The sequence below is a fragment of the Heteronotia binoei genome, chromosome 14 (assembly GCF_032191835.1).
Source record: "Heteronotia binoei isolate CCM8104 ecotype False Entrance Well chromosome 14, APGP_CSIRO_Hbin_v1, whole genome shotgun sequence".
NCBI classification, from domain to species: Eukaryota; Metazoa; Chordata; class Lepidosauria; order Squamata; family Gekkonidae; genus Heteronotia; species Heteronotia binoei.
In genome coordinates this window covers 3,326,949-3,344,268 of record NC_083236.1, presented here as the reverse complement: position 1 = coordinate 3,344,268, position 17,320 = coordinate 3,326,949, and the positions used below count along the sequence as shown (strand labels likewise).

The window sequence follows — 17,320 nt, the reverse complement described above, 5'->3', positions numbered from 1 at the left end:
TTAAAGGGAAGCAGAAAGTTGCAACCACCATTTTGGAAGAAATAAAAACTTTAAAAATTACCATATTTTTCGCACCATAAGGCGCTCCGGACCATAGGACGCACCTTCCTCCTCGGGGGCGATCCGCTGCCTCCGCCTCCGATCCCGGCGCTTCCCCCACGCCTGCCTGCCTAGCTCCAGCTTCTTCCAGCAAGTGCTGGGATCGCTCCACGCTGCCCCCCCACACAAACCCAGCGCTTCGCGAGTGCCGGCTGCGGAGGGGGCAGCGTGCTTCCTCCGTGCCTGTCTGCCTGGCTCCAGCTCTGACGCTTACAGCAAGCGCCAGGATCGCTCCCTCTGCCCTCTGATCCCAGTGCTTGCTGTAAGCATCAGAGCTGGAGCCAGGCAGACAGGCACGGAGGAAGCACGCTGCCCTCTCCACAGCCGGCCTCGCAAAGCGCTGGGTTTGCGGAGGGGGCGGGTGCTTCCTCCGTGCCTGTCTGCCTGGCTCCAGCTCTGATGCTTACAGCATGCGCCGGGATCGGAGGGCAGAGGGAGCAATCCTGGCGCTTGCTGTAAGCGTCAGAGCTGGAGCCAGGCAGACTGTCAGACATTGTAACTTACTAGTTTAAAACGCTTTGAACTGTTCATGCTCCCTTGCCCTAACTAACTCCATCTTGAATGGCTCTACTAACCCTTTTGCTTAGGAGTTTGCATTTCAAACACTGTTGCAACAATAAACAACTCCCATGGGAATTCTTCACATAGCCCTAACAAATGTAGACGGACTTTGAAGATAGCTATGCGCCTCAAGGTAACCAGCAGGGGCCCTTCCTTGGGAAAGAGATAAGGGAGCATGAGAACCATCTATTGCCTTCCAAATGTGTGAGAATGACTTTATTGTTTAGCTTTTGATGTTAGAGGTTAAAATGGCATGTATCGCTTTGAAATGTATCAATTCCAATTCGTCATTGCTACAGACAACTAGTTCTCAAATAAAATGGATTAAGCTGCTACAAACTATGGTCCGTTTACTTTGAAGTTCCAAGTCTGACATTTTGGAATTGATCCGCCTTGGAGCTTATCCAGACCGGCAACTTCCAGCTGGATGGCTGCCAAAGTACTGGATAACGGAGAGTCCACCGAACCGATAGATGAATGGTCAGTCCCATGCGGAGTCACTGTGACTCGAAAGAGGGCGAAATCACCGGTGCACTTCTCCATTCTGCTCTACACCCCAAAGCAGTGGCAGCCGCGCAAATCAACGGCCCTCATGGACGAAGCGGCCGGGCGATATACCACTCTGCTCACTGACACGGGAGCCGAGGGGGAAAATGGAGCGGCAGGAGGCGGTAGCCTGGAGGAAGGGGACGGCCAAGTCCCGAGGGGAAGCGATGAAGCCCTCCTGCTCAGAAATGAGATGCTGCTATGGGCGAGAGAGATCCAGAACGAGGTCCAAGCCAGCCATATGCAGATCACAAATGAACTCCAGAGACCACTGGACCTGATCTGGGAGCAACTACCGAGAGCCCCAGGCGATCAACCGCCGGCAGGAGGACCTTGGGAGCCAGCCGGGCCTGCACCGGACCAGCCAGCGGTCCTGGCCGAGCCCGTCCCTGAGCAGCCAGCGGTTCCAGTGCCAGCACCCACGCCGGCCCCCGTTGGGCTGCAACCCGTACCTGCCCCCGTGCCAGCACTACCACCAGGGTGGCCAGCAGGCCCCCCTGCCCCAGGGCCACAACCCTGGGATGGGGCGAGGGGAAGGGAACTGCTGTTAACTTTTGACGGGGACCCAGAAGAAGTTGAGTACTTCACCATCCAGTGCAACAGCTTCATGACACACTGGGGGGTGACCTTCCTGACGGAGGTGAGCTGAGTGGACTACCTAGGCTCCAAGCTGAAGGGGGCAGTGAGGAGGTAGTTCGTGAGCCTGTACGCAACCCGGGGTCCCGAATTGGCCACAGTGGCGGGGTTCCTTCAAGCCATGCTGCGCCAGTATGGGGACCCCCTGCAAGAAGTGAAGGCCCTCGCAGCTTTACGAGGGATGGAACAGGGGTCAAGAACAATCCGGGAGTACGCCGCCGACTTCCAGGCCCACTGCGCCAAAGTGAGGGGCTGGAGCGAGCGCATGAAGTACGAGGCTTTCCAGAACGGCCTTAACGCGGGCATACTTGACTGCTGCTACCAACAAGGGCGCCCCGAAACGCTGGTGGGGTGGATCCAATTAGCGGGAGAGGTCGAGACCAATCTACAGCATGTGGTGATAAGACGCCAGCAACAGCAGGCGGGCAAGGGGGGGACGCACCCCAAAGGCTGCCGCAAAACTAGAGCCGAAGAAACCGACGGGGCCTGGGAGCAGCCCAGCTCAGGCCTCTGGAAGGCGATGCTTCCGCTGCAGCGACCCCGGACACCTGGCCGCCAACTGCCACGAGAAGCCGCGCACGTCCACCCCGGTGGCGAAGACCCCAGCGGGAGGGCCCAAGAAAGGGGGAAGCAAGCCGAAGGAGCCCAGTCGGGGCAACGTCGCCGCATCCCTGGCGATTGACGAGGATATTATAATGGTCAACGACTCGGGAAAAGAATCGTGGGATCCAGAGTCGGCGGGAAACGACAGCGACCTATACTGAAAGGTGCCACGCGGCAAGTCGTGGAGCTGACGGCACCACTACGGGTGAGCATAACGGGAGAACTACTTTTTGTGCCAGTAATGCTGCTGAACCCCAAATTAAAGCAGTTCACGCACACCCGAGCCTTAATAGACTCCGGGTGCACCCAGGAGATCATTACCCCCTGGTTAGTGGAAGCCCTAGGACTGGCAAAGACCCCGCTCCCTCACCCCATCCAGTTTGAACAGATGGACGGGACCGCAATGAGAGGGGAGCCGTGCACCGAAGAGACTCAGGGGGTGCCGGTGGGAACCCAGGACCATTGGGGGCTAGAGATTTTTGTGGTGGCCTCATCCTCCTCCTTCGACGTGGTGGTGGGGGTGGGTTGGCTAGCCCGACACCAGCCGGACATTAAATGGGAAGCCCGAACAATAGACTTTACAGACTGGTGGTGCAAACACCACCACTGGAGGGAGGAGTGGGGCCTCACACCACCCCCGGCAAACGCGTGTTCAGTGAGGAGGAAGCCAATGAGCTGCCGCCCCACCGGGACACGGACTGTGCAATAGAACTGATCCCAGGGTAAGAGCTCCCCAGGGCTAAGTTATACTCGATGGGATGGGCAGAGAAGGACGAAAACTAACGGCCAAACAGATCCGGTGGGCAGGGTCCTTTGTCAAATTTGATTTTGTGCTTAAGCACATCCCCAGCTCGAAGAACTTCCTAGCAGACGCACTCTCCCGGCTGCCCCAACATGAGAGCCAGCGGGAAGAAGTCATTGACTCAATCATTCCCCCCTCCGCCTTTGCGGGGGGAGTAATGACCAGGTCCGGGTAGAAAACAGGGCAACCGGACCCGTGGGGAGGCAGCAAACTAATAGAAGAGACCGAGAAGGAAGGGGGGAAAGACCAAAAGGCATAGTGAAAGGGGAAGGGGGGTTTTGGTACTACGAAGGGAAATTCTATGTGCCCAAAGCCCTCCATGCCGATATCTTGCAGCACTGCCACTGCAGTAAGCTAGCCGGCCATTTCGTGTATGTGAAAATGCTGCACCTTGTGAATCGCCAATTCGGGTGGCCCCAGATGAAAAGAGACATATCAGAGTTTGTTGGATCTTGCCCGACTTGCATAATGGCCAAGAAGCAAGGGGGGAAACCCCCTGGCCTACTGCAGCCTCTGCCCACCGCATCCCGACCCTGGTCAGTGGTGTCCATGGACTTTATTGTAGAACTCCCGGCTTCACAGGGGAAAACAGTGATCCTGGTGGTGGTGGATACTTTTTCCAAGCAAGTGCACTTTATCCCCTGTAAGCAGCTCCACACGGCCAAAAAGCTAGCCCACTTGTTCTTCCGTCACGTGGTTAGGTTCCACTCCTTCCCCGACAAGGTCATCAGCGACCGCGGCCCGCAGTTCGTTGCCAACTTCTGGCGGGAGTTTTGCAAAATGGCGGGGATAGAGCAGGGCTTAAGTTCCGCGTACCATCTGCAGACGGACGGACAGACGGAACGCGTGAATGGCCTACCGGAGCACTACCTCCGCTGCTACATCAATTACCAGCAGTCAAATTGGGTGGAGCTACTGCCGTTTGCTGAATATGGGTACAACAATAGCGTGCATAGCTCTACCAAGACCTCCCCTTTCCAGATCGTGAATGGCTATGAGGGCAAGCCGTTTCCAGCTCTACCAAGTGCAGAGGGAACAGCGCCCCCTGGCTCCTGCCAGCAATGGTGGGAAGGAGTGCGAAAAGGGTGGGAAGTGATTCAGGAAAACCTGGAAAAAGCCAAAGGATTATACGGCCCACTTTGACAAAAAACACTAACCCCAGTGGGAGTTCAAGGAAGGAGAAAGCGTGTTTCTTTCCACCAAAAACCTCCCTCTCCCACAGGCATACAAGAAACTAGCCTACAAATTCCTAGGGCCTTTTAAAATCAAACGGGTGATTAATAAGGTCACGGTCGAACTGGACTTGCCCAAGATGTTTAGTAAGATCCACCCTGTGTTTTATTGCAGCCCTCTTCGCAAGGATCCTGGAGCCACATCTTGGCACCCCCACCCTCCAGAGCCACCACCTATTCAAGTGAAGGGCCAGACCCACCATGAGGTGCAAGAAATTCTGGACTCCAGGGTCCGGGGGGGGGGGGTGTTGGTGCGATGGAAGTACTTCCCCAATAGTTGTGACGAGTGGGTTAAGTCAACAGACTACGAGCCCCCCAACTACTAAAGAAATTTTACCTACTGCACCCAGACAAACCCCGAGCAAGAGCTTAGGGGGGGCAGTATGTCAGACATTGTAACTTACTAGTTTAAAACGCTTTGGACTGTTCATGTTCCCTTGCCCTAACTAACTCCATCTTGAATGGCTCTACTAACCCTTTTGCTTAGGAGTTTGCATTTCAAACACTGTTGCAACAATAAATAACTCCCATGGGAATTCTTCACATAGCCCTAACAAATGTAGACGGGCTTTAAAGATAGCTATGCGCCTCAAGGTAACCAGCAGGGGCCCTTCCTTGGGAAAGAGGTAAGGGAGCATGAGAACCATCTATTGCCTCCCAAATGTGTGAGAATGACTTTATTGTTTAGCTTTTGATGTTAGAAGTTAAAATGGCATGTATCGCTTTGAAATGTATCAATTCCAATTCGTCCTTGCTACAGACGACTAGTTCTCAAATAAAATGGATTAAGCTGCTACAAACTATGGTCTGTTTACTCCGTGCCTGACACAGACAGGCACGGAGGAAGCACGCTGTCCCCTCCACAGCGGGCGCTCGCAAAGCGCTGGGTTTGCGGTGGGGGCACCGTGGAGCGATCCCAGCGCTTGCTGGAAGAAGCTGGAGCCAGGCAGGCGCGGGAAAAGCGCCGGGATCAGAGGGGGCGGCAGCGGATCGGGCCCCCCCCCGGAGGAAGGTACCTTCGCTCCATAAGACGCAAACACTTTCCCCCCCACTTTTTTTTGGGGGGGGGGAGTGCGTCTTATGGTGTGAAAAATACGGTAATATCTGAGCCCAGGAGGCTCTGAGGACGGTGAAATTAGGCTTATTGAAAAGGGCAAGTCTTACTCTATCAAACCTGATAGTTTAAATTTAATTTGGAGAGGTCAAAATTTTCGGTGTTTTTTTAATGTCAGAGCATAAGTTAACCCGTGCAAGGACTACCTCAATGGAGAAAATGCAAGAGCAATTAGAAGCAATGGAAGCCAGGATGATGAAAGGGGTGAGAGACATGATAACTGCTTCTAAAAAAGAAATTAGAAAAGACATTGAAGAGCTAAGGAAAGATATAGAAGATCTCAGAAATGAGACTGTGGTAACATCAAAGAAAGTGCAAGAGGTGGAAGAGAGAGTGAAAGTACATGATTCCACCTTGCTAAAAATGCAAGAAAAGGTGGCAATTCATGACTGCAAATTGATGGAAACCCAGATACGTCTGAGAGGAGTACCTGAGGATGAAGAGACTGATTTGAAAGGATATATAATAATTGCAGAATTTTTGGAGGAAGATCCTGAAGGAACTAGAAGCATGTATGACTATATGTATAGAGTGAACTCACTATATGCCAAGAAAAATAATCTACCAAGAGATGTGGTTATAAGATATATGACAAAAGAAATGGTGGGGAAAATCTTGAATAAAAATTTTGAAAAGAAATTGATAGTGGGAGGCAGCAGAGTAAGAATCATGAAAGAATTCCCAAGAGAAGTGATAAATGACAGAAAAGCATACAAAAAATTGACAGAAAAACTACGTGACAATGAAATGAGGTATGTGAAATGAGTATAATACCTGAAGGTCTGAGCTTTGAGCTGCAAGGTAAAAGGATTACAATTACAAGCACACAGGAACCGCGTAGGTTTTATGAAGAACATAAAGAATTCGCACCATGATGGATTACAAATTATTATCTTGGAATGTAAATGGACTAAATTCACCACAAAAAAGAAAGGCTACGTTTCATTGGATTAAAAAGCAAAATTGTAATATAGTTTGTTTACAAGAAGTGCATAAACAAAAGGATTACACATTTTTATGGAATAAACAGCTGGACTAGAATTTTATTCATTGGCTGAACAGAAGAAAAGGGGAGTGATTTTCTATATTAAACAAGAATTGGAGCCGAAATTAGTGTTTAAAGATAAAGATGGAAGATTTGTAGTGGTAGAAATAAGATTAAATGCAAAAAAAAGTTTTTATTGGGACTGTATTCACCAAATGGAGCAAAGGATGCTTTTTTAAAAGACATTATACAACAATTTGATGAACTGACTTAGGACCAAGTTTTGATAATGGGGGACTTTAATGGAACAATTAAAAACACACTGGACAGGTCTGGGGGTAAAAAAAATAATGAAGGAAAATTGCCAAAGTCTTTCTTTTAACTGGTTAAACAAAAGAATTTGGAGGATATATGGAGGGAATTTAATCCTGAAGTGCAGGACTATACCTTTTTTTCAGCAAGACATAAAACTTTTTCTAGAATTGACATGTGGGGCACTAAAGACTTAGGCCTTATAACAAAGAAAATAGAGATTTTACCTAAAATTGGGGCTGACCATAACCCAATAATGTGGATTACAAAATTGTCTTAAGAAGCTGAGAAGATGTAGATTGAATGAAGATTTACTACAGAATAAAGAAATAGTGACATCTCTAGAAAATGAAACTAAAGCTTTCTTTCAAATAAACGATAAAGAGGATATAGAATTTCAGACGGTCTGGGATGCTTATAAAGCAGTAATGAGAGGAATATTGATTACAATGAATAACAAAGGAAAGAGGGCAAAAGAAAAACAGATGTTGGACATTCAAAATGAAATAAAGAAAAAAGAAGGGGAACTGAGAAAAAGGCCAGGGAAAAAGAAGATTATAAGGGAGATTACAATATTACAAATGCAAATGAGACATTTGTTAAATAAAGAACTGGAATGGAATCTGAAAAGATTGCAGCAGAAATCTTTCGAGGGAGCAAACAAACCCGGAAAATATTTGGCCTGGCAACTGAAGAAAAAGAGAGAAAGTAAAATTATTAACAAAATTGTGGTGGATGGAAGAGAGATGGTAGATCAAGAAGGAATAAAAAGAGAATTCTTTAAGTATTATGCCAAGTTATTTAAAGGTGTTAAAATAAGAAAAGGAAAGATGGATGAGTACTTACAAAAGATAAAAATAGCACCCTTAGCAGAAAATATGTGAAAAGTTTCCAACGATCCAATTGAAAAAATAAGAAATTGAAGCAGCAATTAATGCAATGAAAAATGGAAAAGCACCTGGGCCAGATGGATATACAGCTAAATGTTTTAAAACCTTCAAAGAGGAGTTAATACCAAAACTTCAGAAATTGATAAGAATAAAAGGGAAAATACCAAATATGTGGAAGGAAGCTGTTATTTCGTTGATTCCAAAGGAAGATAGAGATGTTACGAACGTAAAAAATATTAGCCCAATTTCACTATTAAATAATGACTATAAAATATATACAAGAATCTTGGCAGAACGGTTTAAACAATATTTGATAAATTTTATAAAGGAAGATCAAGCGGGGTTTCTTCTCAAAAGGCAAATAAGAAACAATATCAGAACTGTTGTAAATATTGTAGAATATTATGAAAGACATCCAGAAAAGGAAATAGCATTATTCTTTGCGGACGCAGAGAAAGCATTTGACAATCTAAATTGGGATTTTATGTTTGCAGTAATGGAGAAAATCGAGCTGAGAGAAAGCTTTGTAAGAATGATAAAAGCAATATGTACTGAACAATGTGCAAGGCTATGTATAAATGCTGATCTTACAGAAGACATGATAATGTCCACTTTCCCCACTGTTGTTTATAATGACTCTTGAGATATTACTGATGCAAACTCAAGAAGATAAAGAAATAGAAGGATTAAAAGTAAAAGGATTTACTTATAAATATAGAGCATTTGCAGATGATATAATGTTTATAAATGAAAACCCCATACAAGTCACACCTTTGTTGTTAGCCAAAATACAAGAATATGGGGGGTTGGCGGGACTTTGTATTAATAAAGAAAAATCAAAACTTCTATGTAAAATATGCAAATAAATAAGCAACAAGAATTGCAGAGACTAACGGGCTGTTAAGTTACCTCCAAGGTAAAATATTTGGGTGTGGAGATAACAATGAAGAATATTGATTTGTCAAATATAATTATGAGAAGCTATGGCGTAAAATGGATGAAGATATGTTAAAGTGAAATAAACTTAATTTGTCACTGTTGGGTAGAATAGCTGCAATTAAAATAAATATTCTACCAAGAATAATGTCTTTGTTTCAAACTATTCCAATTGTGAAAGACAGTAAACAATTTAATAGATGGCAAAGAAAAATTTCAGAGTTTGCGGGGAAACGAAACCAAGAATTAAAATGAAAATTTTAACAGATGCAAAAGAGAGAGGTGGATTTCAATTACCAAACTTAAAAATTATATCATGAAGCAGTTTGCTTAGTATGGATGAAAGAATGGATAATGTTGTTAAACAAAAAACTCTTAGCATTGGAATGTCATGGAAATAAATTTGGCTGGCACGCTTATATGTATTATGGGGGGAAAAAGATAGACAGCTTTTTCTCTCACCATTATATAAGAAACAGCTTGCTAAATACATGGATAAAATATAAGAAATTTGGAGATGAGAGAAAACCGTTATGGATAGTGCCAGCCGAAGTGATAAAAATAACAACTTGAGACGGGTGAAGAAAAGTGGTTGTCATATAATCAAATATTAAAAATACAAAGTGGTAAAATAGAATTGAAAACTGCTGAAGAGCTGAATAATAAATATGATTGGTTTCAAATGCAACAAATAAAGAGTTTGGTGGAGAATGACATTAAAACTGAAGGAATAAGAAAAGAGCAAACAGAAATGGAAAAAGTTCTGCTTGGAGATAACGAAAAATTAATTTCAAAATTATATAAATTACTTTTAAAATGGTCTACAGAAGACGAAGTAGTGAAATCTCAAATGATTAAGTGGGCAGTTAATGTAAATAAAGAAATACAGATGGAAACTTGGGAATATTTGTGGAAGAACTCTATGAAGCTTTCAACGTGTCATAGTATTAAAGAGAACTGTTTTAAAATGATGTATAGATGGTATATGACTCCTAAGAAATTGGCAAAGATGAATAATAAGATGCCAGACAGATGTTGGAAATGTAAAAAACATGAAGGTTCTTTCTACCATATGTGGTGGTGAAAGAGCAAAAAAGTATTGGCAAATGATTCAATAAAAAATTTCTAGGATCTTGGAATATGAATTTAAGAAAGTTGCAGAGACTTTTCTTTTGGGATTACAAATGAAAAAATTTCCAAAAGAAGATAGAACTATAATTTGGTACTTGCTTTCAGCTGCTAGGACATTATATGTGCAGTTGTGGAAGCAAGAAAAAATACCAGAGAAATGGGATTGGATTGTAGTTATGACATGGAATGAAATGGACAAACAAGAATTTTAAGAGACTATGATTTAGAAGTTTTTAAGATGGAGTGGGAAAAGTTCAGACGATATGTAAAAAAAGAGTGGAAAATAAAACGACATTGGACAATTTTTGATAATGATTAAGTCTTAGAAAAAAGAATAATATTAATTTTTGTTTTTATTAGTTAAGGGTACCTTTAAACATTAGTACTTTAAGTAAATAACACCGGCGGGGGTCAAGTAACAGGGGGAGGGGTGAGTAGAAAGTAATATATGGGATAGATAAAAGAAGTTATTAATGATGCAAGAAATATAATTTGTTACCATATGTTACCAAATAAAATTGTTTTAATCAAAGAAATTACATCCGCAAGTTCTTTTAGAACCCTTGGATGCAATTGTAGAAAGTCTCAGAACAACCAGCAAATTCCACAGAACAATCAGCACAGTCAACAACCATCTTCCTTATCTTCACACCCCTTCCAACCCTCCCAGCAATTAACACAGAACAATGGTCACATTCAACAGCCAGTTTCGTTATCACTACCCTTCCAGGAAGCCCCACCAAACAATGGGCACATCCACAAACCAATTGCCCTTTCATCACACCCCCTCCAGCCTAGAAATAGCAGCTCTCCAGCAGCCCTGGCCCCACTCAATGCACAGCAGCCAAGAAGGTCAGAGCGCCTGCTCCGGCTGCAACGCCACTGAGGATGTTCTCCGCAGCTGAGAACGAAACGTCTGGAAGGAAAACTTTCTCCAGTAGAACATGGCACTTGAGCCCGAAAGATTCTACAAACCCTAACTTTTTCCTTTCTTAAAAACAAAAAACATTTTTCTGTTTTTTTCTTCAGTTAATGCAGGGTGATGGTAAAGTATAAAAGGCCTATTTATTAATTTATTTGCTTTAAAAAAATGTTTAAATGTGGGCAATATTGATCTTAAACTCTCAAGAGTTTCTCCGTGCAGGCTGTTACCTGGACAAGATGAGTGGAAGATGCCTCTTCGATAAAAGACTGGGTCAGAAACAGTGTTATATGCATGTCCCCATCAGAGGTTATCCACACACCCACTGGTTTATTTTTCCAAGAACTGAAGCCTTGATTGTGGCTGAATTAAAAGTCTTATTGAGACATCTATCAGCGTTTAAGATCAATATTGGCCACAGGACTGTTGGAGCGCACTAGCACTTTAATCTACCGTGAGAGGAGCGGGAGGATCGTCTTTCTAAATCTTTGAAAGTTTTCTGAAGCAACGACGTACTTTAAGACTTCAGTGAACGGTTTGCTGTAATTTATGGGTCGTGCTATGAATATGATCTTATAGATGCTGTAGAGATTAGTGTTTTGTAAAATTACTACATTTTCCATGAAATTTGTTTTGGCTGCTGCTTTTTGAATTCTGTTTAAAGTATTAGAAATTGTATTTATTGTTTTTCGTGATTTTCCACAATTATTTTTTGTTTGTATTAATCCTCAGGTGGGAGCAGGGGATCTCCTGGTTTGGAGGCCCTCCCCCCGCTTCAGGATCATCAGAAAGTTGGGGGGGGGTCTGCTGGGCACTCCATTATTCCCTATAGAGACCAATTCCCATAGGGTATCGAGAATTGATCTGTGAATATCTGGGGCTGGGGGGTGGGGCTGGTTTTTGAGGTAGAAGCACCAAATTTGCAGCATAGCATCCAGTGCCTCTCCTCAAAATACCGTCCAAGTTTCAAAAAGAATTGGACGATGGCACCCCAAAGAAGGTGCCCCTAAGCCTTCATTATTTCCAGTGGAGGGAAGGCAGTTAAAAGTTTTGTGGTCCCTTTGAATGTGATGGCCTGAATTCCCTTTGGAGTTCAATCATGCTTGTCACAACCTTGCTCCTAGCTCCACCTCCAATGTATCCTGGATCCACCCCCCAAAGTCTCTTGGATCCACCCCCAGATATTTCTTTAATTGGACTTGGCAACCCTAGGGGAAACTGAAAAGGGAGATTGACCTCAAATCCTTAGCCTGGGCACATTTAGTTTGGAAAGTTTCCAGTTGCTTCTATCTCCTTTCACCCCTAATTCTTTGGTGGGTCTGTAACTTGTATATTGTATAATAGCGTTATTGATCTGAGAGACGTACAAAAATTGCACCAAACATTAGAGAATAATATGTCAAGAATTTTAATGAGCTTGAAGTGTAAGTTTTCTTCTCATCTGTTTCTAGATGATTTTGACATGTTTGTAGAAATGTATCCAGACTTCGCTGAAGAGTATTTATATCCTGATCAGATGGAAACAGAAAGTTATTTGAAGAATCCTGCTCCTAATGGTTTCTGTACAGACTTCAGCCCAGAAATTATAGAAGACAGAAGAAATCCCTTACAGAAGAAACTGAATTAATAACCACCATCCTCTTCTGGTGAGAGGAGTATGTGCAGTCTTGGACTTCTCATAGTCTCACAACTGTGTAACCTGAAGTTTGGGGGGTGATGTGTATGAGCGTTGTGTGGGTGTGAATGTGTGTGAATGAAGATCTTACTGCATTGGTGAGTATCTTCAGACTTCCTGTTGGGAAGATCTTGTTTTTCCATCAGCATCTTGGAAAGAATGTAAATGAACTTTATTATTTGTGTACTTAAAAAGATGCTCACTTAATTTATATTCCATTGTTTAGTTTCATGTACAAAGTGTCCTACAAAGTGTGCATGTATAAAAACTATTGTAGCTCCTATGGTGTCAAGTGCACTTCGGTGATTAGTGTTATCCCTATTTAGGGAATTGTATGGGGGTGAAATTCTTCCCTTAATCAGTAAAGACAGGCCATGAATACTGTATGTGCCAGTCTTCTGAGCAAGGCAAGCTCAATTTGCCCTTTCTGTTTTCATTTCAGTAAATAGTTCAAGGGGAAAATATGCAAAAAATATTTTTAACTAAAAAATTATTATTTTCCTTTTAAGATGTCTTTCAGTCCATGCTAATACTGAAAAGGGGAAGGAGAATTTCTGTTCCAAGGGTTGTGTGCTTTTTATGTGAAATTATTAAAATCTACACAAGGATAACCCAAGTTTTGCACCAAGAAAACAGAAATCCAGGATCTCCCCAAGCTGTGTTTTTGCATGCTTTGCATTATTCTGCTTCAGTTCCAAATTAGGAGAAGTCTAGTACTACAGAGAATTTAGAAGCACTGCCCTTTTCGAATAGCTGGATTATTCTCCCCCTCCCTGCCCCCCTAAAAAAGTTTGAGGTTTCTTTGCTAAGATAGGCCCAAACTATATGTTAGTTTGATTACATAATTCCAGTGGAGAACTTGCAGCTGGTGTCCTGCCAGTCCCTGTGGCAATCATGTGTTCAAGTATAGCTTGGGCCTTACTTTTGGACTTACTTTCATGGCCTTGAGGGCTAGACACATACTGAATTCTGTACTAAATCTTCATTTGTGCACTTCTGGATGCGGTCTTTGACTACACAAAGCTCTTGGCATTTTCCTCTTTTCTGGACATTGTTCCAATGTGACACTTAGAGAAGGATAATTTTTCAAGGTGCATTTTAGGCAGCTTCAATGGACCTGACTATCTGCACAGAAATGAAGTGTTGCGCAACCAAAACAGAACCGGCATAAACTGTTGGAAATATACTCTCCTGATACAGAAATCAAAAGTTACAGCTATACAGTGTTTAAAAAGGACTTGCAGCCAGTCCTGACTGTACGTGTTTTTGTACTTCTTCCTGCTTTGCTAGTCATTGTGAGGCCCTGTGTCTTGCATTTCTTAAACTTAAGCAATCTGAGAACCTGGTTTCAGTTTAAATTTTTCCATGGACCCGCAAGCCCTCTCCTTGTCTTTCACGGGCTGCTTTCAAAGTGCACAGCAAGCCACAGATGCCACATGGAGGGCTCCTGTCCTCAGAATTATAAAGTGAGAGCCACATCGGCTAAACATTAAAAGGAAGTTTAAGTACAACGTTTGCATCATCTACAAAGATCCTGCAAAGTCAATGCTCCCTTGCCCCACAAGAAAATTTGGGGGGTGTAGGTTAAGAGCAAAATGCACAATCCTCACTGTCCAAGGTAACAAGCCACCCCTAGCCCCGCTGAACTAACTCTCGGCTGATAGACTGTGGGACCAGGCCTCTAGCCCTACAAGGTGTTAACCAAGAAGTCAGCCCTGCAAAGAAGAACACTTGAAAGTTGGTCACCAAAGTAGGAACTGGGTTTGGATTGAAGTGCCAAAACACAAATAACACCATAGGAGTATAATTAATAAGGCTTAGTATAATAAATGTGCAAAAATATATAAAATATAGAAATAGTACAAAACAGGAAAGAAAATAATAAAAAACTAAATAGCTAGCCTAGGGTGATAACAGACTGGCATTATGGGGCGGTTGGGAGGCATCTTGAATTGGGCCAGCTCAAAAAGAGCCATCCTGAAGCTGTCCCCAGGCTCCCCTTCAAGCTGTCCCCATCCCGTCCTTGGGGCGACATGGGCATGTTCAGACTGCTGTTGCGCACCATTCCCATCACTCAGCTTCCCCATACATTTTCAGTAGTCATGTGCATGCACACACATATATGCACTCCTGCACACTGAACAGTTTTTATTTTTAAAATGCTGGATGCGACTTGGGGCGGCTTGGCAGTTTCACACCACCAAAGCACCTTGCTTGTGCCCTTCCACTTCCAGATGTCAAGGAGGCAACTGCCGTGCGGCTCAAAAATTTGCTGCCACTTCAGAAGTGGTAGTTTTTTTAGTCGCACTGCGGAGGACAGAGGACAGGGTGAGTATGGAATGAGGACGGGTGGCAGATGTTGGTGTGTGGAAGGATTTTTTGGGTCATTTTCAGAGGCGTCTCTGAGTCGGCCCCAAATGCCAGTCTGTTAGCAGCCCTAGAGTACTTATTCAGGCTTTATTCCTCTGCCTCAGATGTTCCCTGGCCAAACTGAAGACACAAAGTCTAGATAGAACTGCAAAGTCCGAAATCCAAGAGCAGATGTTCAGCATTGCAAGTCCAAATCTCTCATCAAAAGATGTCTAGAAGTGCCAAACAAGAATAAGTGGGCTTGCTTTATGCCAGACTCCTCACAGCTGACCTGATCCTGCTTGGCCATCAGGTGTGTTACTAAGACAGTGACCATGATGTACCTTTGCAGCTGACACGTATTCACAGTCAAGCCACTTTCCCATTTCCAGGGTTCCTTGTGCTAATCAGATGGGATGCGAGTGCAAAAGTCAGTCTAGGTCTCTGGCCTTGAAGTTGCCAGGCCTGTGATCTCCCTTGCATCTATGTCTGACTCCATCTCATCCCTTCTCTCTCTCTCTGAAACTGCAAGACATCATGACATTCACTTCCCAGAGAGGAGCCATTAGTAACTTGACTAGGCCCAAAAGACTTAACCAAACTTTTTAAAGGACAAGAAAGGACTAAAGGCCAGTTTCTTGACAGGTCTCAAAGGAAGGCTGTTTTAGAGGGGCCACAACTTAAAAGTTCTCATCAATCTTAACCCTTGACTGGAAAACATTTTGAGTAGAAACAGTTATGGGTTAATCTCTATCTGAAGCTAGCAAAACAGATGGAAAAGGGGACTGGAAAAACTTTCAGAGATGCTCACAGAAACAGAAATGGGTCAACATCATACATGACCTGAATTTCTAGTGCTGAAAACCACAACTGGCAATTTTCTGTGAATGGTATCTCTATGATAAAATCTTTTTCTTTGGACAATAGAATAAAAACCAGTTCAGTTTTATTCCTTAAGCATTTGATTACTATTCCAGTTATACCTGCTTGATACCATTCAGTGTATTAGACTTTCTATGCCTGGGTTATTAGATTCCAGCAGCCAGCCAGCATATTTTTGGCTAGTACCCTGAGAGGATCTGAAAGCTAAATAAATGGCTGTTGGAGATGACCCCACCCCCCATTCCTAGAAAACTGAGAGGGCTCAGTTTTTGCAGTGGCCAGATGTGTGGGAGAAAGAGGCTTGCCCTCTGTCCTTGCAAAGAAATTGCAGACCCTGTGGAAATCACTTTAATAACCCAGGGGTCCGTGGATTCATTTGAGAAATTCTGTTCTAAAATATATTTTCTCCTGTGTTAGTCAATTCCCATTTTTCACATCAAGTCCCACCTCTGTATTTTCCACTGCTTTCACCATCTGCTCAGCAGTCATATTGGACTTATAGCTGTCCCACCTTCACTGCATGACCTGCTTTGCCATCCCACATGCAGCATATGAGACAGTCTGGAGACAGCAGACTCCCTGTGACCGCTGAGTAACCACATCATTCAGTGATTTGATGTACTGCTTCATGGCACAGTTTAATAAGACAACATTTTAAAGAGAGATCAGACTTCATGTATATGTTTTGCCTGTTCTGTCTGGAGAGTAATGTCCCAGTTTCTGTGGATAAAAATAGCAGGGCCTATCTCTAAACCTGAATATTTGTGCAGATAGTCTTACTGAAGCTCGTTGAGATGGTGTCCCAAGACTGGGACTAAAAAAGAATAAAGACCATGTCTCTACTTTAAACAGCTGTTATGATCTGGGAAGCGAAGCAGGGTCAACTCTGGCAAAACTTGGATGGGAGAACTCTTTGAAGCGGTGGAGGTGGCAGCAGACTTAATTCAGGCACCTCTCTGAATATCCTTCAGCTCCCCAGTAGGGGTCAGTCACCAGAAGTTGTCGTGACTTCCAGGTGCAACACACACACACAAATACAAATAAAAAGCTGTTATGATCACTTCAGACTTTTTGCTGTTAGTGGGAATAGCCTTTGACTCATTTCAGCTCATTTGTTGGTATAGAATTCAGTCTGTTTGGGTAAGGAGTCTTGTAGCAGTTTTTATACTTCCAGTGTCATCTAAATGAATTCTGGTGTAAGATATTTTTTCATAAATTTTCAAAGCATAAGGGTTTTACATATAGTAACAGGGTTTGGGGCATTGTGCTACCATTTCAGATTAACCAATATTTTGCTATTGATTGTCTTTATGAGTTTTTAGGTTCAGCAGTTTCAATGTAGACTTTGCAAGCTGTGTAGAAAAGAAGACAATGTTGTTTCAAAAAATCCTTCTCCTGGAATGCCTCTGGAATGTTTATAAATGGTCCATGTAGAGTCCAAAATAGACCATAAATACTTTATTTGAAAATTATATGGGTAGGGTGGAATAAGGTAACTGCAGATGGAAGCTATATTCAGTAGGTTCCCTCTGAAATTAGCCCTAAAATGATGCTTATCTTTCTAACTTACCCAGTTTTCAAATTTAGGTATGTAGTGAATTTCATGAAAATAATCCTTTGCATAGATCAGAGTGATTTCAGCCAA

At 43.5% G+C, this 17,320-nt stretch overlaps 1 protein-coding gene across 1 annotated transcript in view; it reads left to right on the top strand.

The window, feature by feature from the left end:
- Positions 1 to 12,727, top strand: part of LPCAT1 (lysophosphatidylcholine acyltransferase 1) — a 154,825-nt gene extending 142,098 nt beyond the window's left edge. The window contains exon 14 of the mRNA XM_060254342.1: positions 12,221 to 12,727. Coding sequence (XP_060110325.1) covers positions 12,221 to 12,396 — 176 coding nt within the window. The 3' untranslated portion in view covers positions 12,397 to 12,727. The remainder of the gene's footprint in view (positions 1 to 12,220) is intronic.
- The last annotated feature ends 4,593 nt before the right edge of the window (positions 12,728 to 17,320 follow it).